We start from the raw sequence: 27,623 nt of genomic DNA, 5'->3' as shown, positions 1-27,623 counted from the left end.
CGTTGTTCTCCAATTATATAAAAACAGAGAATCTGGTTTCAGGTTCCAGTGATCAGTTCGATCAGAGCGGATACAAAAATCTTATCTTCCCTCAGCGTCGAATACCGCTTGAGTCTTGTAGAATCTAACAGAGAGAAGCGTTGTAAATCGACAGGCCGATTTCATTGAAATTTTATACACAAATTTCTGAGATATGTAAAGAGAGCAGTGTTTCGGGTTTCCACTGAATCGTAGGATGGACCCTTTGACGGTAGCCACGCTTGCGGTGGCATGCTTCGTATTGTACCGGATAATCAATTTGACAGTCAAGCTGTTTAAAGTTGCTTTGCTCTTCGAATACCCGCTAAACCCTGAGGAAGTACCGAGTCTGCCTTTCATAGGCCATGCGTATCTCTTATTTGGCGGTAAGGAAGGTAAGCAAGATCCTTTTCTTGTCGAATTGGTGAATGAATCTTAGGTAACGAATAGTATTATACTGAGGCACTATAAAATGTGCAATTGCAGCCATATTGAACAGGATAAATCAAATAGGGAAAAACTATCCTACGTGGTGTCGAGGTACAATTGGTGACCATACAGCGTTCCTCATAACTTCACCTAAACATCTGAAGGTAAAGTAGTCTGATCATAATCGAACACGGACGGAACTTTGAGATCTGAGTTAATTCGTCATTTCAGGAGATACTCCTCAGTCCGAAGACCATTGAGAAAAATTACTTGTACGAATTCGGGCGACCCTGGATGGGGAACGGATTAGTCACAGCTCCTGGTAGGTGAACGATGTTACTTTACCATTTGACTGCAAGCGAGATATATTGAGCCTCAAAGACTTTTATTGCGGACAACTGAAATCGAATTGAGTGATCTGGCTGTAAGCTTTACATGCGTGAATGACGATGCATGTCTTTTTTTTCATAATAATTTTTCCAGCACATTCAACTCCATTTCCTACTGGTACTGGTGGACTTCATATGTCGCGTAATCATGGCAATAATCATCGTGATTACTGACGTAAATCGTCGGTGTTTTTACGTCCACACGTACGTTGTCACGATGATAATCACGTTTATCGGATCATGTCTCGCAACATCTCAATTGTCGGCATCGTCACCGTGTTGGATTCATTCATTTGCCGGATCTGAAAGATTGAAAATGTACGTGACGTACGATCAGGTGAAAAATCTGTCTGATTGAAAACATAACGAATCGAGATTGAGACGGAGCAAATGAAGCCAATGAAGTCGAATCTGATTCAAGGAAGTGTTTACAAGGCAGATGAAAACGTTTCATTTCGGAATTTCAATTATAAATATCTTGTTATTATCACATAAGAAAAATCGCATCATTTCATCATTTTTTCACTGAAAAATCCGTAAAGTTCGTCATGCTGCATTCAACAGTAGCTCGATCCATTCGCAAATCAACTTCTTATAAATCGTGTAAGACAGATTCTTTTTTCAGTGCGTCGGTTCGCAATGAGAGTATGGTACATGTGACCTTAATCACTTACAGATAGTAAATTCCTGATTGGACCAGAAACACGTCATTGTTTATTACAATTTGACTTAATGTGAGACGATCTGTTGAGAATTCAGAACCCAACCCGGTTATCATTTATTAGAATCAGACAAGCAGTATCGATTTTTAAAAAAAACAAGTGTATAATTCTGGAATTTCTCTGATCTAGTTGATATAGTAAGGTGATTGCAATTGAATTTCAGTATGTCAACATCTTCGCCGCCATTTCGAAAATTTTTACAGTTGAATGTTTCTAATTTTTTTTCGACAATTAGCATCACTGACACTGATTGAAGGCTCGGTTTCATCACTTTTTTGTTTCCGCATTTGTTCGACCTTACTTGACAACCTATTCATTCTAGAAGAAAACGAAATATTATCCGTCGCATATTGATATTGAAAACCACCCACTGACACGTGTATTATAGATACTCCCCTATCGCTATGGGAATTGGATTTCAGATATACGAATAGATGACCAGTGAATACATTTGGCCATGTTTCTCTATCGAAATGCATATCTTGGGCAATTGGTCTGTGTTGATATCCAAAATTTTTGCCGAATACTAGAGAATTTTTCGTTACAGCGTCAGTATGGGAAGTGCACCGAAAACTAATTCAGCCGTCCTTCAATTCCGTGGCTCTCAAGTCTTTTGTCGAAACATTTGCCACTCTGTCAGGGACACTGGCCAAAAAGATGGAGCAACACTTGGACGGATCGGAATTCGAAGTACGCAAATACGTTTCGCTGTGTGCATTGGACGCAATCTATGGTAAGACAGCCGTAATTTCGGGAGAATCAATTATGGGCATGTGAACAATATATTTTTTTTGTAATCCGAGGCAAGTATAATTATACTTTACGTGTCACAGCGACGGCTATGGGCATCAATCTGAAAGCAATGGAGACCGAGAAATGTGAGTTCGACGAAGCAGCAACTAAGTAAGTAAATTGGAGTGCATTTTTCGTGGTCACCACATTATCTTGCTCAATTACACGTTGTTCTCACGACCCGAAACCTAATCACTTCATATGGAGCACAACGTTGTTTTAACAATCCTACCTGAATCTTGGATTCATATTTTTTCAAGTAACCAATGCTAATCCTCAGATTGTGCAATAATTCTGTCTTCATAGGTTGATAAATACTATCGTCAAACGAGGCAGTAGCCCTTGGCTGTACCCAGACTTTATTTTCAATCGTACTCAACTTGGCACGGACCAAAGGAAACACATTAAGTTTATACAAGAGTTTGGTATCAACGTAAGTGCTGGATATCTTCATTAACATAATCACGGTATGCATTGGTCATGTCATTTTGCGGACAAAAAGTACCCTATCACCCGAATCGTTTGCGGAGTACTTTAAAAAGGAATGAGGCAAGATAACCTGCAGGACAACTTCAATCGAGAGTACGGACGAATCATTCTCCTAAAATTCATTTCTTTGACATATTGAGTATATGATATAAACGATGACAAAACTTGACGATGTATTCGGATTCAACATTCATTTCCACTGGTGTTCTGATTTTGCGTTGTTACCGTTCGGCAGAGTTTCGTTCCGATATTGAAAGTTCTTGCAGTCGATTGTTTGTTACTATTTATTCGGAAGCATATTGTTTGAGCTGACTAAAGAGGTAGATTCATAGAACAGAACGAAGTAACACGTTATTTTGTAGTTGGAACGATTCACGACATCTACACCGACGTTTGTTACGCGCACTTTTGCTCCACTTGACCAAACCCGATGAAGTGACCAAGCACTCAACACTTGCATAATATAATATCTCAGCGACCTGCGATAAAAGCTGCAAGAACGAAATTGAGCTCACGCTTCGTCGCGAAACTCAGGCAACGGCCGGGGCAGTGTAAAAATTAGTTGTACAGTTAGTTTTTCAAATGTCGCTTTTAAGGTTGCAACAAGAATTAAGATAGCTTACAAAATCATCGACAGATTTCCACATACGCGTGACGTCCTGATCACGCGTGACTTTTATGATGTTACCGTCGATTCTTCGCTCAGTGCCGCCGAAATTCTATTGAAAAAAATGAAACAATACTGAAGTTTCACTTATCCGCTGGCCTGCACAATTTCCGCTCTTGGAGTTTCGGATCCATGAGCCTCGTCTCCGTGCTATTTTTCAATTTTTTTGCAATTATCAACACGTATTCCCTGGTATTGCGTTCCCGCAAGGGGTTCAAGAATTCGTTTGTAACGGGCATCCGCATGTTTCGTTCTAAGTTATGAACGATAAGCATATTTCCGTAATTGTTTCTTCTTGTCTGGGATACGCATTAAAACGAAGTACTTGAACAGAGCAACAATTGGTGGACGTCTTAATTTATCAAAACGGCCAAAACGCTGGTGTAAACTCTGAGGGATAAATAAACAAATAGTACGGTTTCATTTCAGGTCATCCGACAGAAGAAAGCAACAATCGTCCGTCGTAGTGATGAAGGAGTATCGGCCGATAATGAACAAGATTCTTTTGGCAAGTACCACACAATCCAGATGTAGTCTTACAGTACCACGATAGAGTTTCTGTTTTATTGGCCGTGAGTTGTACTTGAGGCTTTCTGCCCAACAACTTTGACATCTAAAAACCAGGATAACAGTAGATTTCTGGTGCCGTTCATGAATGGGTGAGGTGTGCTGCATGCCGATTCTTTCACTTTCACATTTTTGTATCAGGTAATTTCGCGGCTGGACCTCAGATACTGATTGAAAATCTCCTGAGACTATCGACCGACAACAAAACGCTGACAGACCAAGACATCCAGAATCATGTTGATACGATGATCGTAGCTGTAAGTATAACACAGTGATACTGTCATCGCGGCGTAGCTTGAATAAATTGTTATACTCGTCAGTTTTGTGATTCATTGAGAACGGAACAGTTGGTCCACCAAGACCATTGTCAACTCGCTATGAGATGCATCATTTGCAATCTAACCATTAATATTCTTTGTTAGGGCACCGATACAGTGGCCAACACGGTGAACTATGTTTTGTTGATGCTGGTATCCCACCAAGACATTCAGGTGTGTTTGTTATGCGGGTATATATTATGTAATGATCTTACAGAAGCAAGCATTGCGTGTTGTTTACCTTTTGTAATGCTCTACGTACAATGATTCGCTTTTTGTATCATCGTTTAGGAAAAAATATACCAGGAATTGTGTGACATTTTTGGAGAGAATGTCTCACACGATGACAGTGAAGAGTTACAGTTTACGATGGATCACTTGGCGAGAATGACGTACATGGAAAGAGTGATCAAAGAAACTATGCGCCTGTTCCCGGGTGCGCCCATAATCGGCCGTGAAGCAACGGATGATTTTGAATTAGGTTCGCAAGCTTTCGTCATTTAGTCTATTTTTCTGCTATCGTATCTCAGTGTTTTCCTTATTATCAAGTGATAGGTATGTGATTCGAAGACGGCGTATCGAGTTACTCCTACAATGATCAACCTTTTTATAGGCCAATGTACAGTGCGAAAAGGGACTTCGGTCATGCTTAATATTTTCGGCGTTCATAGAAATGAGAAATACTGGCCCGACCCTCTCAAATTTGATCCAGACAGATTCTTACCCGAAAGATTCGCGACACAAGAACCATACTCGTACTTACCATTCAGTGGGGGACGAAGAAATTGTATCGGTAAGGAAAGTACTATAATTGACAACGAACTTATATCGTTATACTAATAATTCATCGAGATTCTCCGACATCGTCATCAATTTCATATTTGGTGTAATTTTAAGCGAAAGATTATTGCTCAGAGTTCAAAACACGATTACAGAGGTACCGATGCCGTGACTTCCAATGACTGAACAAGTTTCTCTCAATTCCAGCATCAAAGTACGCTATGATCCTCATGAAGACAATCACCGCAACGATTCTCTGGAAGTACGTTCTGACCAAGGATAAAGTGATACCAGTCAAAGATTTACGGCTGGCGTACGACATTGTACTGAGATCTGTTGATCCTGACAAATTCAGGATTAGGAGACGCGTTAAATAGCATGCTTTTCAGTAAAGCAACGTCTACTGCATAGTACAACCCACGTACGGTTATCAATTATGTTTCGTATTAAAGATTGCAAATAAAATTACCACACTGTACAATTTCATTGACGTTGAAATCGACTGATCTTTGATCCCAATCAACGGGGCCTTTCTCAACTCAAAAGCGATTAGTTTTAGATACGATCGGTCTTCCTTGTCCTAGTTATAATATTTTCTGAGAAACGGTCCGATTCACTGAGAATCTTCGTACAAAATTCCGGTCACTTTTTCCAGCTATCCAATATTCTCTACATACTTGACAACCAAGAGCACGTAGATATTGCTCAGGGAAATACGACTGTTTACGTGCGGAAAATGATTTTGCGACAGCTAATTTTTTTCCCAGTCCATTTCGTTGGCAATGGAGACGTTCGTCCTGTAGCACGCTGCCCGAGCGATAAACAGCGACGCGCTACTGATAGAAATTCTCCATTTTCAACGTCAGCAACCGGGAAGGAAAATTGGAAAATCATGAGTAATCTGTAGGTTTTTGGGATCGCTGATTACGATTCTCAAATCAGAATTATGAAATTCAAAATGAAGGAAAAAAATTTTGTACATAAAACTAGCCTACGGAAAATTTTGATAAAATTCATACCATAAAACTGTGTATGGAAAATATTTAAAAAAAATTTCACAGCCTCAGCTGACCACGTTACAAATGAACCGATAAAAAAAAAAAAAAAACGAGTTTTTCACGGTAATCGTTCGTAACAAACATATAAGTAAATAAATTATTGCAGTTTTGCATGAAATTTTAATGACTCGGGCACCCAAAAGTCTAAAAAGTGTTTATCGGCGCATGAAAAGTACACGTTCCACTGCTTCTCAAAGAGTTGAGAGACTGCTCTCATAGGTTTCGCATATCCCTCCACTACCGGTACATTATGGCTGTCGAATATCCAGTATCCAGCGAACCAAATCATCAATGACCGTGAAATATGTCATTGTAACTATCGTGAATTGAATTTTTGAACCGATGAGGAGGGTTTCCTAAATTTCGTACATTGGCCTCACTTGGTCTTACAAATGGCAATTCAATTCGACTTTCAATTAATAATAATGAAATCACGACTGTTCTTCATCTTTTGAAACACGACTCAACCTTCCGGCACTTAAAAGAATTTTTTGTTTCGGTTACCATACAGTTTTTAGCAATTTTAATTTCCTACCGTAGATGAAAAACATAGAGCTGGGTGCAAAATGAAAATAAGTTATTTTGCATCTTTAAGGGGAAAATTCTTGGGTCAGCGTTGGATTTTTTACCTCATTTTCTAGAATTTTTTTCTCAAAATCTATACGGAATTTTTGGGATTCAGGGCTTGTGAACAATAATATACAATTTGGACTATCGTTCAAAACCTTTTTGTTGCAAAATATCAGAAAATGGTTACTATAGGCAAAAAATTGAGAAAGATTATTAAATTATACGAGTATGGCTATGGTCTCAGCTATAATCATGTCGATATTGCGAAATTGACAATTTTGAATTTACCTCAAAGTCAAAATATCATTTTCTCACGTATTTTTGACATTATTGCCCCTTAAATAATTTTATCGAACCGAATGAATCGATCATAGTTTGGACCATAGCCCTACTTGTATAGTTTAATAATCTTTTTGAATTTTCCGTTTATTAGGACAATTGCAACGGTAAAAATTACGCCAAACAGCAAAAAACTCACTTCGTACGCTGTTTTTACGAAAAAGAAGATATTCAATATTACACTAATTCATACTCATCGATGACTATAATCAGACGCTAAATTTTTACTAGCATAGTTATGCGTTCTTGTAAATACAAAAATATTCAAACAGTCATTGAGAGGACAATCACAAATTTTCTAGTAACTATACGTGTGATGAATTTTTCTCAGAGTATGATATTCCCAGTCCGTAAAAGAGTAGATCAAAATGTGCTTCGGGAAAAATCAGGTGTAGCAACTCTCAATTGCCAAAGTAAAGAACGATCGACCCTGAGTATTCGAACATGCGGTTTGACAGTAGGTTCGTATTTCGGTTGAAAAGCATCATCTTCTTTTTCAACGCAACAAAGATGGAGTTTCGTTCTTTAAGAGCGAAGTGTTGCAAATAAAATAGCCAAAAATCGTGCAAATGAGCTTCGATGTAATCGAAAAACGAACGAACGGTAATAAATCGCGAAATTCATCGGCGGGCCAATTTCTCCACCCAGTCGACAAAGTGAAGTATATCCACGCGTGAAGGGCCGACGGTTGAGGGCGTTATTATTTACTGGCCGAACGTATAGCTGCAGGCTTGAGGTCAGTATATAATATCGACTACGGGTGTGTATAAGTTATATCGAGGGGAGGATTGGGCTCGGCTTCCGTCGAGCATCTAGGAGGAGTTGGTCGTCGGTCTGCGAGGCCGGCCGCAGATAGGAGAAATGGATGGCCCTTACACGTGAGATCATGTTCGTACGTTCTCGATAGCGGAACTTCCCTAGGATACCGTGGTTACACGCCTCATTATTTCCGCGTTAGATCCTCCAACTTTCCCCCTAACTCGGGTCGAATTTTCGATTTTCCACGTCCCGCGTACGTCTGAGTATATCGTTATGCTCACGCGTCAGTGATGCCGGCGATGCTTTCGCACTTCTCGAGACGCGGAGAGCCCGCGGTTTACTCTACTTTTTTAGTTAAACACGGCTTTAACGTCAATTTATTCTCGCACAAGCATTAAATTTTCGCAACCGTTGCAAGAAAATATAGCAACAGTGATCGCAATGATAAAGAATAGCAACGGATACTAGACTTTCCGGTAACAGCTAGAAAACTAATTTTCATTTTCTACCCAGAACTATACTTTTTCGATTGTGGTAAAAAATGAAAATAGTTAAAGACTGAGCGGTAACCGGAACTAAAAATTTCTCTCGGTGTACAGAAATTTCGGCGTGCGCGGTACGAATACACCTGATGATGCGAATTCATCGCCTCGGACTTCTCTCGTTTCATGAATTTTCATCCAGTTGTACGAAATTTAGACAAACCGGTTCACATCCGACTAAGTATAACTCTGCATGTCGCAGAAAACATTTCGTTGAGTGTAGGTACTTCTAATTGAATGAGTGGATGAGAAAATTTTTCTCAATTTGGAAATATTCTTTACTACTTTTGTTAATAAGAAGTGAATGAATTCTAAAAATTGAAGAAGATTCTATTACTCTTACAAAATAGCCTCATTTAATGCTTCCTAAAAGGAATAGTTCACGACACCATTTATATGACATATTGTTTTGTTTATTTTGTCGAAAATTATCAACAATTTCCTCAATTTTCATACATTTTTAGTTACATGAACAATTTTTCGTAATTTGAGTTGATTTTCTTCGAGTCCATTATTTTCATGATTTCAAATTCAATTTTTGAATACACTGAACGAGCTAGTAAAACTTAACACTCAAATTTGAATTTTGTAAGCGGGACTTTGGTGAAATTTCGAAAATCGTTACTAGAAATCGTATGAAAAATCGTTTTACCCATTTCATATTACGGCAGTACAGACCTTGATCCAAAATTTCAACCTCCTGCGATGAAAATTTATACGCAATGAATTTTTCGCAAGGTGGTGGGCAGAATCATCTTGGAAAAATTCTTTGGTAAACATTTTCATCGCAGGAAGTTGAAACTTTTTTTCAATGCATACAATACCGTGACCAAAATACCGGTGTAAGGATTCTTTACACCCGTTTCTTTAATCGTGTGAAAATTAAAAAACAGACTCTTGTTCAAAATTTCACCGAAGTCTCCCCTTAAAAATCTAGGAGTAACACCGGTTAGTTTTATTTCCGTTGCTTCTTGGTAAGCAATTTTATTCCTGTGCAATTATGCCGAGAAATTCGCGACAATTTTTCTGATTACGCGGAGCATTAAGCGCATAGACATTACCGCCGAGAAATCTCTCGGTTATAACATTATCGAGTAATCTGGTAGAGGTAGGTAGATTTTTCCCCCGAGTTTGTCGGCCACGCGCGGATTGCAATGAAGCAGAGCTGAGGGAATTCTGTAACTGTCTTCGATCCTGCGGAGAACTCGTTAACGGATGCTGCAGAGCTGGTGCAGAGCCAGGCGAAGCAAGAAGCAAAGATTGAATCACCCTTGGAGCGCGGCGGACGATATTGCGCGAATTATTCTACCCTGCAACGGCGCAGCTCCTAATTGGACAACGTTCCGTTTCGCCGTTCCGCTTTAGCTACGTAAACTAGGATATTGAGTCTCGAGTGTGTTTTGAATTATTTTCTTTTTTTTTTTTTTCTCACTTCACGCTCCTATTTATTCTTCGTCGAACTTTCGATGAATTCTACATTGTGGGCCGAAAATAGGGGATCGATTTGAAACGTGAATAAGATCCGAACGCGTTGACCGATTGCAGGAAATTTGTTTATTCTTCTTGAAACTAGAAGAACGAATCTTTCATGTCGCGTTTGAAAATCGAAAAAATCTTTATTCGTTGCCGAGATACACGCTCTTGAAAATCGGGTTTTGACAAAGTCGCTGTGAGTCTGAAAAAAATTAATATTAAATAATGTTCAACTTAATTTCGATCCTCAATTATGATTCGAGGACTAATTTAATTTGGTTCAGCCGGTTACAGCAAAATTTACAACACTGTGCTTTTCATTTATTTCATCATCGATTATTGATATTTTAGCTGTCTAACAATTGATACGATCAACGCAAAAAAGTCAACGGGGAGCGGATTTCAGTTATACGATCAACTGTGTCCACATTTTGACTTTGGAGCGCGCGTTTTGATTATTGTTTTACGAGAAACGTTTTCTGTCATGTGAATTAGATTTCAGAGAATTTCTGAAATTCCATATTTAATACTCGAATCATAATTTTACAAGGACATTAAGCTAAACATTCTTTAATACTAATTTTTTTCAGTCTTCAAGCGATTTTTTCACAACCTGTTATTCAATCGCGTGTATCTCAACAACGAATAAAGATTTTCCAGATTTTCAAACTCGAAATCAAAGATTCGTTCTTTTGTTTTCCTTTGAATTTCATTTACGTTTCATATAGTTCCTGTTCTTCTTGTTTTTTTTCGGCTCACCCTGTATAGACGTTTGTTTCCATCATAATTTTGCTTTTTCAAAAAGATATACAGTTCTTCTCTTTCTCCAGTTATGCTTTCATGAAGAACTGGGTCGGGCATGAGCTGAGGATCGAACTAATTTCAACTTGCTTGTATCAAACTTTATAGGATGGACGGAAAGATACACGGGCGAGGAGAAAGGCAAAGAAAAAAAAAAAAAAAAAACAAGAGTTATTTCCGAAGGGAAACTTTCCTCGTCGTCGCACGGCAGTTGTAATGATTAAGGACGAAAGAATTTTCTAATTAATATCCTAGCGACATCAAAGGGACAAAGAGGTGAAACGATAATCATGAAAACGTACACCCATCAATATAAGAAAATACTTAAAATGAACGAGAAGAATCTTCTGCTTTTTCACTACATCTGAATTTAATGAAATTGAAACATAGAAGTGTACTGGGAAGAGAGAGAGAGAGAGAGAGAGAGAGAGAGAGAGCCAAGTTGGTGAAACGCTGAAAGTGCATGCAGAAACAATTGAATCAGTGAAATCAAGAGCCAGCAGTGAGGCGCTCGAGACAACTACGCCACGTCATGAATTTGAATGCTGTAAGCTAATACTTGGCACATCCAAAAGTAGAGCACGAACTACCAACCAACGAAAATTTAATCATAATCGAACTACCGAATGCACACTTTTTTGCCTAATGTACTCAAATTCTGAAATTTCGTTAATTTTTTCTTTTTTTTTTTTATTTTTACGATTTCCAACAATAATTTTATTCAATTTTCAACTCCAGATCCAGATCATTTTAGTCACGTCATGTTTGGACAGTCATTTTAAGCGTTGTTGTTGTTTCTGGGACTAGAAATCCATTCAGTTATTAATCCAGCCAGAAGAATGTCTTCTGCAGTAAATATAAGTTCAACTTATGACTACTCGATAGTTTGAAAATCAAATTTCACAGCACTCAAAACGAAACAAATAGGACCTTTGCGCTATTTGTGGCCAGGCATTTTTTTTTTCTTTTTTTTTTTTTATAGGTAATGAATATGGTCACAAATGCTACGATTGATGGTCACATACGGTACTAAGGTGGTCGAAGATAGAACGTCCATCCTCAATGATCAGGTCGTCGTGTAATTAGACGACTTTACGCAAAAAGTATTACAAAACATTAGTTACTTTGGCCTGAATTTCGAAGAAATGTTTGACTTTTCAATGTTTTTAACCAAAGCTTGCATTAAGCTAAGACTTCTTGGGAGTTTACAGTGGGATTCGATAAGGTCTCGGAAACGAGTACTATTCCAAATTATTGCTCTTTACGACGCTGCATTTTTTTCAATTTGTGACCTTGGGTACATTCCTCTCGGCAGATTTATGACGTACTTGTGTCGCTTGTGCACATTAATGTTAATCTTCTTTAAGACTGCACCATGTGCAGTATCTTTGAATGACTCATAACGAGCACCGTATTATTGACATTATAATTGATAAGAAAAGCGAGAAATTATAGGGCATTTACGGCTGCCATTTTTCCCTTCTTTTTTGTCACGCGTTGATATTTACGGAGCACAGTGCCCAGCGCTTGGTGCATTAGTTATGCATACAATATCTTGAAATCAGACAGATAAGATTAGCGCAATAATGCTTCAAAAAACACTGCAATACAGCGGATACATCGGTCTTAATTTACAGTCGTACGAGTTCCGCCTTCACGTATATTCGATGATTACTTGCGATCAGTTTGCAGCGAGTAAAGGAACACAATTGACTTTGCAAACTTTCGAAACTGAGGCGTTCATTGCACCGCATTCTTCAAACTGGTATGTTTTTATAGCGACAGCTCATATTACAAGAAATTTACAACCACTTCGAGATTATACTGTCCTCGATATTTTTATTTATTATTTTGTGGCTGATTCAAGGTTTGCTCGGTTTGCAAGGTGAACGGATAAAGCTTACCGATCACGATCATCCGCAAGGCATTAAAATGTGCGCCAGAGTAATTAAAAAAATTACAAGCTGACTTCCAAACATCCAAAGAGAAAATACCTCCTGCAGATGTATGAAGCCAGAGAAATATTACCAAACGTGCGAGTACGTGTTCTAAAACTTATGCGAATAAGAATCAAAGATGAAAGGTGTGAAGGTCAAAGTCAATTTCACCGCGTCCGGTGCCTGTGCCCCTAATTGTCGAAATCTTATCGTGCATACATGCATTATTTACTTTTCATATGTACTTTCCAACACCGAATTGCTGACATGTTGACCTTGCAGGTGACTGAGCAGATACCGCTTTATCAAACAAGTGAAGCCAGTATGACAAAGATGGTAAAAGATGTATCCCAGACAACACTGTCGTCAAATGTCGAATCAAAGTCAGTGCTTGAAGGACAAAAGCTGCCTCAGTACCTTGCTGCATTGTCTGCAACCCTTGGAGCACTTTGTTTGGGGGGAGTTTTAGGATGGTCAGCTGCAGGTGGTACCTCGGGTGAAAAGTTGGCGGAACAGTACAACATCACTATGAGCACCTCGGACTTTTCTTGGATCGGTTCAATCGCTAATCTGGGAGCAGCAGCAATCTGTATTCCGATGGGATTGATGATGGACGCTTTCGGCAGAAAGCGCAGCATGCTGATGCTGGTCGTTCCCTACACCATTGGATGGTCACTCGTCATCTGGGCCAACTCGGTAGCCATGTTTTGTGTCGGAAGGTTTCTACTCGGCTTCAGTGGAGGCGGATTCTGCGTTGCGGTACCAGTTTACACGGCGGAAATAGGCGAGATGACGATCCGAGGAAGGCTGGGGGCATTTTACGAGCTGATGCTGACCTTCGGAACTCTGATCTCGTACATTCTCAGTCCTCTAATACCGATATACTATTTGTCGATGACTTTCGCGGTCGTTCCGCTGATTTTCTTCACCGTGTTTTCGTTCATGCCAGAAAGTCCAACATACTATTTGATGAAGGACCGAGAAGAAGAGGCCAGGACCAATCTTCTCAGAGTGCGAGGTCCCAAATATGACATCGAACGTGAACTGCAGGTGAGGAAGTTGGCTCTTGCCGAAGAATTGCGGTACAAAGGGTCGTTTCTCAGAGCAATGAAGACGAGGGTGGCGATAAGGGGCCTCTTCATTGCCTACGGCTTGATGTTCTTCAAGCAAATGAGCGGCGTCAATGCGATCATTTTTTACACCGGGTCTATGTTCAGTGAAAACGGCTCTATTTCTACGGATCTATCGACAATCATTGTCGGGATTCTTCAGGTCGTAGCGACTTTTATCAGCGTGCTCACCGTCGACAAGCTTGGGCGTAAGGTTCTGCTTCTGGGTTCAATGGGAGCAATGGCGTTAGGCATGTTTTCTCTGGGAATCTTTTACTACCTGGAGCACATCGAAGTCGACGTTTCATCGATCACCTGGCTTCCGCTTGTATCTGTTTGCTTCTTTATTCTCGTTTGCGGTCTTGGTGCCGGGCCAATTCCATTCATGATGGTTGGCGAGCTGTTCTCACCGCAAATAAAGGGCATCGCTGGTAGCAGTGCCTGCTCCTTAAACTGGTTAATAACCTTTCTAGTAACAAGGACTTATAATGACCTCGTTAAGGCCTTTGGTAACTACGTTACCTTCTGGCTATACGGTCTTATTTGCGCACTCGGTGTAATATTCGTTATATTCATTGTACCAGAGACGAAGGGAAAGCCTCTGGAGCAAATTCAGCGAGAGCTGGGTGCAAAGACGATTCCCGCTTCGGAAGATATCATTCTGACTCACTCGTAGATCATCCAATTTCGCTATGAATTCATCACCGACTATCTTGTCGCGGTAGGCATTTGAATACCAGTACGGATTCACAAAACTCGTTCTCACGCAAACACTAACCCACTCTGTATCGTTACCTGAGTATGTAAATTCATATTCATTCACTGGTGTATTCAGCTCTTTAGTTTTAAATAATCAAACAGAAACAAGTTTGTCAATGATGACAGGGAAAAATTACTTTTGCTGAACATCGAAATATTTCCAATATAACACTAGCGGAGGAGATATCGGGCTGAAAATTATTTTTAGAAAAATTAATCGCGATATGGGTGACCAGAAGCTTCACAAAAATGCAGACCCATTTGAAAGTCAGCGATGGACTCCGGCTATTTTCGCAACGCGGTAACTTTTGTACACTGAACTTGGGAATTATTATTTATCGAATTTTCTGACATTCATGACAGTTGCATCTAATCAATTGTATTTGTTTCTGAGAAAAAAAAGTCATAATGTTAAAATTTATCGTGATAGTAGTTGCTATCGGGTGCTCGATAAGTTTCTTACGTTTTTTTACTAAATTTTTCTTTTTCATTCCATTATTTCTTCAGTGTATTCTAGAATCCTGGTGTACAAGAGTATGGAAATAAAATTGAACATTATTCACACCGTTCATACTTATTCAAATGTAAACGGGGTTACGAACAATTAAAATAAGCCTAATTCTTACACTTGTTCTTTTCGCAGATTCATAAATTCATTACATCGCAAAGCAGGCTCAGAGGCTCGACATTTTCGAAGCAACTAAATTAAAATGAAAATTTAAATTATGTGTGGAACCACGTTTATTTTTTCAATTTCAGACAGTGGGAGAAGACGACTGAAAACGTACTTTTAGAGTTGATTTTCAAAAAGTAATCAACTACGTATTTCATTTCTATAAACTGCGACCCTTGACGAATTCAACCGAATAAGGAAATTGGTTTTATGACAAGTGCGGCGTTGCAAAATATGAAATTTTTGAAAATCGCCAATTAAATTGAACGTTCCAGCTACGTAAGGGTGGGCTTATCCTGCTAACGTATCTACGTAGAAGAAATAATGATCTTAGGAGCTTGCCAATTTTCTTCTAAATACTGTTTGACTGATTAAATTTACTGCACTATAGAGTAAAAAAATTTATTTATTCATCAAGTCTGATTGATTTTCCAACTTTGACGGAAAACTAGATATCGAAAATCTGAAAGGCCTCACTGTTCAAAAGTACATATTACACTGAATGTAAAAACCAAAGTTTATTCAAAAATATTGGAAATTGTCAAAGTTATTCAGTGTGAAAAAAATTAATTTGAAAAAAAAATCCGATTAATTATACGTGCAAGTAAACTGCGATGAACTACATGTTCCGCGTTTTATTCAACGCAAAAGATGGCAATACGGAATTGACAAAGGACAAATCCATCTTTACACAGATGCATTGGAATGTTTCCGCGTCATAAATCAGGTGCTTCTATCGCTCCAACTTTCCCTCGACTGTTTATCGGCCAGGTTGATAACGCGCTGTGCTTGCTGGAATTTCGTATCTTCCCTCTCCTTCTATTTACGAATACTGTAGCATGACAAGTGTTCGCATACGCGTCCATTAACATTTTTACTAGTTAGTGAGGACCTGGGCAGCGGTGGAAAGAGGAGTTACAAAGCACTCAACGAGAAAACGTTAGATGAGCAAGTCGATATTCCTCTTACACGTTATTTAATTTAACTCAATTCAGAATGTAAATTGGTGAATATCTGCAACAGTCGTCATCACGTACCAGCAATGTGAATAATTTTTCAAGTTTTTAATCAATAATTTCAAGATCCACGTCAGACGGTATCCGATCAATTTTTACAACAGAAACGCGTCGTTCGGCTCATCTTCGAAGGCTTTTGCCGACTGTAAACTAAACGAACGAATCATCTTTCATCACCGACTTTTACATTTTATTCAATCTTGAACCGTCTAACTTCAATTCAACTTTCGAGATAAACTCATGTTTTAATTGTAAACGTATCATCCAACGTACAAACAGGTAAGACAGAAAGTGATAATTTTCCTATCAACGATGACGTATTCTAACATGTTTGGCATAATTGTGAGATTGGAGAATGAAACTGACTGTACCTAAAAGATAAAAAACCGATCACAGCTGACAAAGATTTTTTTTTTCTGATCTACGGTGCATATTATTCAATTGATCGAACAGATTTCAGAAAAAATTGGAAGGCTTCTACAACCATTACTTCTTACATTCCTGATGTAAGTATGTGTGTAAGGAACGAGACAATTCATTGTTGAAGATATAAATTTGATAAACTGGTGAATTCGAAAAATTAACGACGGAGCCAGGAATCGAACCTGGTATCTAGCGATGCTTTACCGGAGCCTTACTCCACTAGACCACCTAGTGGATCATCTTCAACAATGAATTGTCTCGTAACTAATGATAATGCATATCCGCATTTCAATTTTTAGGAGGTCTTTGACCGTCTTACGTGCTTCCCATCAGAAGCGTAAGATTCAAACATGTAAACATTCCTTACATACATTCTTACATCGGGTGCTTAAGAGACGAAAACTTTCTATTCACACATACAAAGCACAAGAAAACAAATTTCAACTAAACTGGTGATGAGAGGAATTAACGACAACAGAGCCAGGGCGGCTAGGTGGTCTAGTGCAGTAAGGCTCCGGTCAAGCATCTCTAGATACCAGGTTCGATTCCTGGCTCCGTCGTTAATTTTTCGAATTCACCAGTTTATCAAATTTATATCTTCATTACTTCTTACACTTGCAGGGTAAGCTCTGCCTCAAGTCATCAACCAGAATTTGTCAGTCTGAGATTAGCCTAAACGGTTATGCCAAGGGTTGTGGTTGATGCCCCAGGCGGTGATGTGACGTGTAAGTAAAAAATTTGTCTAGAATAAAAATTATAAAAATAGCTTTGTCTGACTCGACTGATTCATTGATCATTGGATTCAGGCGCTTCTCACGCAAGTTTTCACGATCGCGATTAAAAGAAATGACTCAAATGATAGAAACTAATTGTGAGATGAAATAAATTTCATTTTAAATAACATTAATTGTATCTTTATTAATCAATAGGTACTCGATTGAAGTTTCACTAAGGTATTCGATGACAGCCTAGCTGTCCAACTGATCTATCATTTTGGTTATACACTGCAATCTTTGTCTGGCTTCAAATGTTTCACTTTACTTTTCTTGCATTGCAATAACGTCAAGAAACCTCTTACTTTAAATTCTACAATTGTCTGACTTGGTGAATTTTTTCATTCCATTGCGCTGTTTCATAAGCCAATTTCTTTATCGCTGGCATTATAAATAGACTAGTAAGCATATACCAGTGAATATTGATATTTCTCCGTTTTCATCGAAAATTTTGTTGAATAAACGAAAATTTCGTTAACCTAAACTTCTTTCGTAAACATAATAAACTTCTTATCTTTACCGACATCAATACAGTACCAAAAGGACTTTTAACTTCTCGCAAAGCAGGATAAAATTAAGAATGTTTCTCAAGATAACATTAAGCCGCACTTCCATGTAATATGTACATATATGGTAAAGTAAAGGAAAACTTCGAAAGAAAAGGAAATGTTCAAATCGTATGAAAGTATGACGAAAATTTTTGAACCTCGAATAATTTCCTATGAATGCTCTTCCGGTTTTCATTTTAATTTGACGCGTTTCAGTTTCTTGTGCCATATGCCAAAAACATCACCCACTCTTCCTTGTGCTCCTTTCACAAGGAAAATTATACAGCCACAAAAATGCGAGTATTTATTTCAAAAAGTTTTTTCTCTTTGCAGTTATTCGTTCTGCACGTGCATCCTCCGAAGTACTGATAAATAAGCAATGCTGACCTATTTTTGAAGAAAAAAGTGATTCTTTTCCGAGGTCTTCCATAACTGTGCCATTAACAGTTTTTATGCAGTAACAGATAGAGGATTATCATTACAAGCGTAAACTTTGCATAAGCTTCAGTTTTTACAACGGCAGAACAAAAATTCTACTTGGTTTTACATTCTCATAATTATGAACTATACAATATTTTCATATGTTCATTTTCTGCCAGTTTCATTCAATTTGTTATACGATTATAACGTTCAGATTACCGTAGATTATTATATAACATTACCATCCGATATATACTTCCCAGTATCTGATTTTATACATCTTGTACACGACTTTGTGTGAAACGACGTACGCGATACAATTCGTACAGTTAATAACTTAGATAATACTTATCCACACATTGATTAGGTTTATAGAATAATAAACTTTTGAAACTATGAAACAACAAAGAGCGAACTGATAAGTAATTACACAATTTCCAAGTTCGACCTGCAATAGGTTTCCCAAGCATGTGTTTAGATCGCGAATTCCACTTAAACTTGAAAATGAGCCTGATAAGATAAGTATGAATAAGCTTCGAAAGACGTTTGCTTGGATAAATCTACAGTAGCATAAACTTCGTTAGTCAGTGACGGTTTATCGTTTGCGGTCAATGTTTACCGCAGGCCAAAAAAGAATTGTTTTCTGACAATCTTTGAGAGAAAGAGGTTTTTTTTGCACGCTCTCCTGACAATCAGTGGTACGTTGTTTGTGGAATTTGATGTTGTACTGTGGCGATACAGAAACTGATCATTATCGGCTTAAAAATGCAAAATGACTACCAGCGATTCGACAATTTTTCATACGGATAAACGCATCGACAATTTTCAAGTCACTCACAATTGGTTTGACTTCTGCTGTACATGCATTAAGATTGTATTCTTACCAAACAATCGAACTTTGTGCAATGTAAGTTGATCGAAATTTCTTCATCAAGCTCTATAAATATGTCGAGATGTGTCATAATTGTAAACACTTGAATCGTGTATGTTAATTCTTTACGTTGCAGAAAATTGTGACGACGATTAAAGAAAAAAAAGTTGTTGCACTGGAAGTTATTTGTATTTCAATTGTGTTGTGAAGAAAAAAAAGTTCGCCCTCGATATTCACCCATACTCTTATCGTGCTATTAAGATTGCTTAATACTCGATGGATTAATGTATGAATGGTGGTCAATTTTGGATCAATGTATATAATAATTTAATCATAATCATACGTATATAAAGAATTTAACTTTGATGTCAGTGAAATGTATGAGAATACCAAGCAAACCGGTTTCTGTACGTGTCAAAATGAATTTATACAAAGAACTAATTTCCAAAAGTTCTGAATTCGTTGTGCGACTCTCGAACATATGGTCAACAGATGAAATTGTACGAAACTATTATGCCTGTGATCAAAAGTTTGAACAGCAGATGTGATAGATTCTAGATTTCGAATTTTATCACAAACATAGTCTAAGCTAACGTCTCTTCTAATTTGGTAAACTGATCGGTCAGTACGGGTATAAGTAGTCTCAGACTATTGGCAATTTGATGAATTGAAAGAAAAAATAAAAATAGTTGAAGTTGAAATGCTAGGTCTATTTCGCTTCATCCGAGTCATGTGCTAGAAGTGTGTAGAGTCTGTATTGTCAAATGATTCGTTTTGGCCACCGATGATCAATCCATTATTTATGATGTAGGTGAGGAAGGGGACGTCGTTCGTGCACGCAGACATACCAGCATGATGACCGAGAAGATAATAACTGTGTCAGAATTGACATTATCGGTGTCAAGCGGCGATGATTCAAAACCAGCCGTTCCAGCTAAACAGCTGCCCCAATACTTTGCCGCACTGTCTGCTACCCTTGGAGCACTGGCATTCGGTGGAGTCTTGGGATGGTCGACGTCAGGTGGCGATTCCGGAGAAAAATTGGCAGAACAGTACAACATCACTATGAGCACCTCGGACTTTTCGTGGATCGGTTCGGTGACGAATTTGGGATCAGCGGCAATCTGTATTCCCATGGGATTGATGATGGACGCTTTCGGCAGAAAGCGCAGCATGCTGATACTAGTCGTTCCCTACACCATTGGATGGTCACTCGTCATCTGGGCCAAGTCGGTAGCCATGTTTTGTGTCGGAAGGTTTCTACTCGGCTTCAGTGGAGGCGGATTCTGCGTTGCGGTGGCAGTTTACACCGCAGAAATAGGCGAGAAGACGATCCGAGGAAGGCTAGGAGCGTTTCACGAGTTGATGCTGACATCTGGAATTCTGATTTCGTACATTCTCGGCACCCTAATACCGATATACTATTTATCGATGACTTTCGCGGCCGTTCCGCTAATTTTCTTCGTCGTGTTTTCATTCATGCCGGAAAGTCCGACATACTATTTGATGAAGAACCGAGAAGAAGAGGCTAGGGACAGTCTCCTCAGAGTACGAGGCCCTAAATATGACGTCGAGCGTGAACTTATCACGAGGAAGTTAGTCCTTGCGGAAGAGTTGCAGTACAAAGGTTCATTTCTTGCAGCAATGAGGTCGAAAGTAGCAAGAAACGGACTGATAATAGCCTATGGTTTGATGTTCTTCCAGCAAATGAGCGGTGTCAATGCGATTGTATTCTATACTGGAAGTATTTTTGGTCAGAACGGTGCCATTTCCACCGATGCATCCACGATCATTGTTGGAGCTCTACAGGTCGTATCGACCTTCACCAGTCTGCTCATAGTTGATAGGCTGGGCCGTAAGATTCTGCTTCTCGCATCGATAAGTGCAATGGCGGTCGGCATGCTCGCTTTGGGTACATACTATTACTTGGAGGAGAACGGAGTGGACGTTTCATCGGTCAACTGGATCCCGCTTGTATCTGTTTGCCTCTTCATCCTCATGAGCAGTCTCGGTTTCGGGCCAATTCCATTCATGATGGTAGGTGAGCTATTCTCACCACAAATAAAAGGCATCGCCGGTAGCAGTGCCTGTTCCTTCAACTGGTTGATGGCTTTTTTGGTAACAAGGACATTCAACGACCTTGTCGAAGCCTTCGGGAATTACGCTACCTTTTGGATGTACAGTGTGATTTGCGCGTGTGGTGTATTATTCGTTATATTCATAGTTCCCGAAACGAAAGGAAAATCATTGGAACAAATTCAACGTGAACTGGGTGCAAAGATCACCGTCCCGATCGATGTAAAGCCTTGAATTCTCTTAACGGGCGTATAGTGTACCAGCGAATCAAGGTGACAATTTATTCATGGCGTTAGTTTACTCGATGTTAACGTCGTTATAACGAATAAACACACCCGTACTAATTTCAACTATTCCAGTGAAATCGAAGCTTCAAAAAATCTAAAACGCAACAAAGAGCCAACAGGATGCATGGACACGTAACGAACCAAGTTCCGAAAAATCGTAATCCGTTCTGCGGTAATGTGACGAAACCTTGTGTGGCCGGAGTATTCTTCGAACCCAGGTTCGAGGACCGTCTATACTTTATGCTAGAGCCACGGAATGATGTCAAAGTGCATCCTTTCGGTGGGTTTCACGGTACTCGTGGACCGGAATACTCCATTGTCTGAGCGTCGATATAATGGGTCGCAGCATTACGGGTTCTATTGCATCGACGGAGCTAGTCATTTCCAATCCTCGGACCCTCCATTCATTTCATCATCCCCTTGCTCTTGCCCCTTGCAAGCTCTCTCGATTCACTGCAAGCACATCCCCACCGTTAGTTGAAAATCCGAGCTGGCTGAAGTCCAGGCAAAACGTGTAAGGACGACGTGACAAGCGTATTAACCTGGCGCTAGAAATTCTTGCCTTGAATTATCACTCGCAATCAGACCCAGAACCACCGAGTTAAATCGTAGATTCGTTCGACGAACCGGTTTCGCTCCCTTATAAATTGTTCTCACCTCGCCCCGTCCGAGCAACGAACAGCCGATGTTGAAAAATTCCTTTCATTGTCTCTACAGGGCTTTCCATTTTTCTCAAGTTTTACTAAAAAATTTTCATTTACGTACATCCATATTTTAGGATTCTGAACTTCGCTTTTTGAATCGACAAATCTCGGGTTTGAATTTCTTGAATAACTTTGCTCCACAGATGAATTCAAAGTCTAAGTTTCTTTCAAAGTTTTCCTAAAAAAAAAAAATTTCTTTTCCAAAAGACTCAATTTTTGGATGTCGTACGATTGAGAATCTTTCTTCGCATATTCACCTCATTTTCTGTACAAAGTTTCTAAAAATGTGCATATAAAATCCAAGAATCCTGATTAGACATTCAGAAATGTTTTCTAATAGTCCAGTAATTTTTGCACGAAAACTATCGAGTTTCAACTTGTTAAAACTAATTCACCAAAGACTGACCACTGTTGAATTTACTTTGAAAATGCTCAAAACTGTAATACGGATTCGGTGAATTTGACGCTGAAGTAAAGTCATTGCGAAGCGTTTTGACAGATCAATCAATAGAGTTCAACGACACGACTACTCAAGCAGTCAACGTATATTTCATTTTGCTTGACCCAGTGATCGCTATTTGAGTCTGCGAAAAATTTCAATGATCAATCGCAGTGCGAAAAGCAGTGCAAAAATCATAGTTGAAATTGAACTTTTCCGTAATGGTTCTTTCCAATTTTACGGACAAGCTCAGGATCCGCTCGTTGCCATATTTCAAGTCTCACGTTTTATGCTACATACCTGCTTTGGCACGACCTCACGGACAGGACCCGGTATAATAAAATTCTTTCGAGCTTAGGGTGGTCAGCTGTCGTTGATTGCGTGCCGACGATGTGCAATTACAACGCTTTCTAATTTGGCTGAAGCCGTTCCGCACTTCCTACTCGTTCTCCCTTCTGTATTGCTGGTCCTTTTTATTTTTCTTTCATCTCACGTCACCCGACTGCTGTCACCAAGTAACGACCAGTTGACGTGACCTTACCCCAAAAGGAACCGCAAGGCTTGAAAATACGAGCGAGCACTTTTGGCTGATGGAAGAATAATTTTAGTCGAAGGCAAACGACTTTTCGACATCACGCTTCTACGTATATGTATACTTTAGGGTGGCCCGAAAATTATTTTTATTATTTGCGTGGATCAAGAAAGTTTATTTGTGCGCTAAAAGAAATTCCTGTGAAAAGAGGAATTAGCTCAGTTTTAAAAGGTCGCTCACGCGACTTGCGTATTCCGTATCTGATTAGGAAAAGAATTCCGTTTCAGTGAGCAAGGTGACCTCATTGAGAAGTATCAATTACCTATAAATCGATAAGTTTTTAATATTTTTTTTTCCGCACCCATACTTCGCCAAAGCCGAGCGTTCGAAAGACTCGTGTAAATATAACGGACGAATAAGCTCAACTTTCTCGGAATCAAGCAGAAATTCCCATCCACCCGATAAGATGTTTGGTGAACTTCACCGAAAAATTTGTAAAAAGAACTTTTTGTATAAGGGATACAAAAGTCGCGTGATTGACCTTCGAAAATTGAGGTACACTTGTTTTACAGCACACAAATGAACTTTTTTTCATCCACGCAAAAAAACATTCTTTTGGTACGTACATATTTCAATTTGTGTGCTTCTTATTGTTAGTCACTTTATACTCGATTGACTCGGCAGCCAAGAGCTGGCTGAAACCTTGCTCAAAGAATGACCAATGTTCTACGGTTGATTTGGCGAATAAAATACGTTGATGGAATTGGTAAACTGATGCACTTGAATATCTCGTATCGTGATAATGTTGAGTGGTTAAATTTTCAAGTGGAAACAATTCGTCTACGTTACTCTGCGGCGAACGATGATGGTAATTAATTCAGTCAATTAGCGTAATGGTGACCAGTAATTCGCGGAACGTTATTGACTAATGATTTCGTATCAACCACAAAATAATTTGACATGTGGTAAATACACAGGATTGAATAATTCGATTACGGGAAGCGTTCTTCTACCCTCAATCAGTGCAGCTAACGCCACTGCTCGAAATTACGAACCCTTTTGGAAATCCAGAAATCTCTCAATTCTTTGAATCGGTGTTGGCAGAATGCACGTTTTTCTGGAAAACAGTCTCATCTCTTGTCTTATGTAAGAAGTAGGTATGCTGAAAAAATAGGCATGGCACAACGACTACCATTCGAAACAAACTTACGAGATAAATCAACTCCGAGTTCTGGCCTGAATAACAGTGACTCAAAACTCAAGGAGACACGCGAGTGAAATTCTAGCTCTACGATAGATATGCATATCCTACAAGGTTGATTTTTTGTTGTACATGGTATTGTATAAGAAATGATGTTACACGTCGAAAAATAATTCCGGCAAAATCTTTACCATTTTTTAAATTGATATTTTTGAACGGAAAAGAATGAAATTTATATGAATATACAAATCTCACTATTGTAAATTTTTTTTCGACTTTCCCGTCTTACTTCGCTACTTTGGCTACTTCTGGATCTATATATCAATTTAGGAAATCTGAAATTGAGAAGCCTGTTATTACGAAAAACGGCCCTTTAGTGGTTTTGATTCACTTAAAAATGTATCTCCTCCTCCAATACTTGATATCAAGATTTATTCGAACGACTTTGCGCATCGATTTTGCGACATTCATCTTAATTCGTTTAAAAGTATGAACTTATAAAATAGCAAAGATTTTGCCGGAGTTGTTTTTCATTTTTTTAGATTTAGAGAAATTTTAAAAACTCTTCTGTACTAAGAACTGGACAAAACTGATATAAACGCAACATTAAAGAAATGATTGACATTAGTAAGAATAGTAATATCAACATCTAAGTCACTTGTACATTCGTTCGCAACTGATAATTGCCCGCTTGTCAATATGTTAGCCCTTTTCGATATGAAACTTGAAACAACGTGTTCGTGTGTATGTACGTAGCGATATATCGAAGATCAATACGATTAAACATTCTTGCGTATTTTTGATAAATCAATAGTACTGATACCAACCACTTCAAAAATATGCCCCTGATAACAGCGATTACTGCATTGTTATCGTAACTTTGATAAGCAAGGTGCCAACCTGATTTTCTTGCGTAACTTATCGATCAATATACGCTTTTAATACACGTTATCCGTTTTACAAGCGTTTATCTATCCACCTGATTGTAATTTTATTGATATCGAAAATGGCTCGCGCTTCTTCGTTCTTATAGTTTATTACTGGATTTTCTTTTCCGTACATAAAATGTGATTAGACATTAGAGGGCGATATTGAACAATGCGTCGACAAGACGAATTATTATCAAGGACGGCGTTCGCGACTCAGTGACTCACGAACATACGAATTTCTACACGACAATCGAAGATATAACGACGAAAATCAATGAAAAGAGAGTCGGATTCGTTACGTCCGTAATGTCATCAAAAATTACAAAGCGGTACGATGCATCGACTGACTGGGCGTGGGAACGCATGCATATGGCGATGGTAAATAGAGGAGAAAATTATTTTCTCGCATCGTGGCCATTCGAGTTCGGAGGTCGCAGAGTTCAGCTCGGACAATGGTCATCAGGACAGGGAGCCCGGAGGCTCGAATCGTTCGGAGTATCGATTGCCGGTCTAAGGAAGATACGCTCTTCTCCGCGACCTCTGTCCTAATCGATTCTCGTTTTTCCCCAAGGCGGAAGCTGGTGGCACGGATCCCGAAGTGGATTTGCCACTTGTTGTCTGACAGATTCTCGCTTCTGTGCCGAAATTCGTGACCTCACCCCCCCCTCTCGCCTCTATTTCGTCTCCGCTTTTGATCACGCGGCGTTGATAAATGCCGCCACGATCTTATCCTACCGCGGGAAAAAATTCTGTGAAACGTTTCTTGCCCTGGATAGAAATCGATACGGATTTTTCACCGGTCGCACAATTGAATGAATAGACCGAACGCGAGTCTCTCGTGAGTCGGAGAAACCTTGCGAGAGATTGTCGTCTGGTTTTTCATTCCGAAAATAATTTCGCAACACGTTTTCTGCCCACCTGCCGGTAATCGTGCTGTTATCTTTTGACGAAAAGCCGATTTTCTTCTCATACTTGAAACTGTGGAGAGTTGAAACTAAACTTGAGCTTTTCCGAGACGCTCATTGATGATTCGATAATATATATATATATATGTAATATATAGTACTTCACATCGAAGGAACTCTTGAAACTGGAGAATAGCGAATACTTTCGTTTCGGATGAATTGCTAATTCTGTTAATTAGCGTTTCGGATAGACTTTCGGAGTCAAGTTTCGAGTGGATTAATATAAAAAAATTGTTACTTGGAGGGTGAATTTGTTCTCCGCTTATTAAGAAACATTCTTGGAAATGAATCAACGTTAGATCTAACACGATTCATACTTGGTTTTATTTTTAAAAATCAAAATCCTGAAATTATTGACGAGTGGAAAATTATTAGGTACTCGAGGACGGCAAGTGAATACTTTTTTAGAGGCTTTCAAATTCTTTTCTTTTCAACAACTCAGGATCAACTTGAACAACAAATGTTTCACAGATATTATTAATGATTCGACGACCATTTTGAAAAAGAATTATTACCAAGAATCGCACTTAAAAATTTTCTATTATACTTAATCATTTATCAAAAATGGAAAATTCATTGTCACAGATTAAATAAAGGATGGCCCAAAAATTGGAATATTACGGTAAATTTTTAATTAATCCTTCTCAATTCTGCGATATCATTCGACACGTACAGCCATAATGTATAAAGAAAAATCGAATCAAAACGAAAAATTCGTTAAACTTTTCAGCTGTTTTCTGGGCCCGCGTTGGGCAATGAAGTTTTTTGTTCGTCTTTTCCGTCGTACGTTAATCGATCTTTCGCAGAATTCGTTACGAACGATTCGATCGAGACATGGGTGTATCCCTGGGAGCCATCGGAGCTCCGGCATACGTACTACTTTATTCCACTGTCGTCTCATGTATGAAGCGCATTATGCGTCACGTACTACCTTGCGGCACGGAAGGTTATTCCACCGAAATTCGAGACACGAAGTTGAAATGCCGACGTGACGAGTGCCTCCGTAGAAATAAGTCAGGTGTAGGCGTACCGCGCGTGCATACAAAAAATTTCGAGTATAAGTGATACATGTGTGAAAAAAATTCGCCTCTCCTAGCTGTAGAAAAAGTGTGAAATTTTGTGAAAAATGAAGACAAGCTAAACGGGACTCATTTTGAAACGATCATAGCTGCAAAGAGGCGAGAGCGAGTGTCAATAAAACGAAACTAATCTAATTTAATTCCAATTCCCAATGTCACTTGGATCTTCC

General features: G+C 39.0%; 4 protein-coding genes across 16 annotated transcripts in view; 3 read left to right on the top strand and 1 right to left on the bottom strand.

Moving 5' to 3' along the window:
- Positions 1-27,623, bottom strand: part of LOC107221596 (protein turtle homolog A) — a 413,977-nt gene that overhangs the window by 188,835 nt on the left and 197,519 nt on the right. The window lies entirely within an intron of this gene.
- On the top strand, positions 35-5,656 carry LOC107217532 (cytochrome P450 4C1). 7 transcript variants are annotated; one of them, XM_046739365.1, is made up of 12 exons: positions 35-413; positions 505-611; positions 679-769; positions 2,106-2,291; positions 2,392-2,461; positions 2,657-2,783; positions 3,936-4,014; positions 4,215-4,330; positions 4,496-4,564; positions 4,682-4,871; positions 5,107-5,183; positions 5,326-5,464. In XM_046739365.1, exons 1-12 carry the CDS (start codon positions 236-238, stop codon positions 5,350-5,352), a joined length of 1,317 nt encoding a protein of 438 aa, XP_046595321.1. In that variant the 5' UTR covers positions 35-235; the 3' UTR covers positions 5,353-5,464. The 7 variants fall into 7 exon arrangements, with proteins under 7 accessions (XP_046595321.1, XP_046595322.1, XP_046595320.1 ...); XM_046739366.1 differs by having other exon boundaries at positions 36-413; positions 5,378-5,536; XM_046739364.1 differs by having other exon boundaries at positions 36-413; positions 5,004-5,183.
- On the top strand, positions 12,378-15,064 carry LOC107217533 (facilitated trehalose transporter Tret1-like). Of its 2 annotated transcripts, none has more exons than XM_046739370.1 (3): positions 12,378-12,477; positions 12,598-12,751; positions 12,932-15,064. In XM_046739370.1, exons 2-3 carry the CDS (start codon positions 12,716-12,718, stop codon positions 14,432-14,434), a joined length of 1,539 nt encoding a protein of 512 aa, XP_046595326.1. In that variant the 5' UTR covers positions 12,378-12,477; positions 12,598-12,715; the 3' UTR covers positions 14,435-15,064. The 2 variants fall into 2 exon arrangements, with proteins under 2 accessions (XP_046595326.1, XP_015510583.2); XM_015655097.2 differs by having other exon boundaries at positions 12,580-12,751.
- Positions 16,101-21,661, top strand: LOC107217535 (facilitated trehalose transporter Tret1). 5 transcript variants are annotated; one of them, XM_015655099.2, is made up of 3 exons: positions 16,101-16,234; positions 17,251-17,354; positions 20,053-21,661. In XM_015655099.2, exons 2-3 carry the CDS (start codon positions 17,312-17,314, stop codon positions 21,549-21,551), a joined length of 1,542 nt encoding a protein of 513 aa, XP_015510585.2. In that variant the 5' UTR covers positions 16,101-16,234; positions 17,251-17,311; the 3' UTR covers positions 21,552-21,661. The 5 variants fall into 5 exon arrangements, with proteins under 5 accessions (XP_015510585.2, XP_046595325.1, XP_046595324.1 ...); XM_046739369.1 differs by having other exon boundaries at positions 16,124-16,142; XM_046739368.1 differs by lacking the exon at positions 16,101-16,234 and adding an exon at positions 16,664-16,712.

The sequence above is a fragment of the Neodiprion lecontei genome, chromosome 5, assembly GCF_021901455.1.
Source record: "Neodiprion lecontei isolate iyNeoLeco1 chromosome 5, iyNeoLeco1.1, whole genome shotgun sequence".
Classification (NCBI taxonomy): Eukaryota; Metazoa; Arthropoda; class Insecta; order Hymenoptera; family Diprionidae; genus Neodiprion; species Neodiprion lecontei.
Note: the sequence above shows the minus strand (reverse complement) of the source record. Positions and strands in the feature narration are given on the sequence as shown.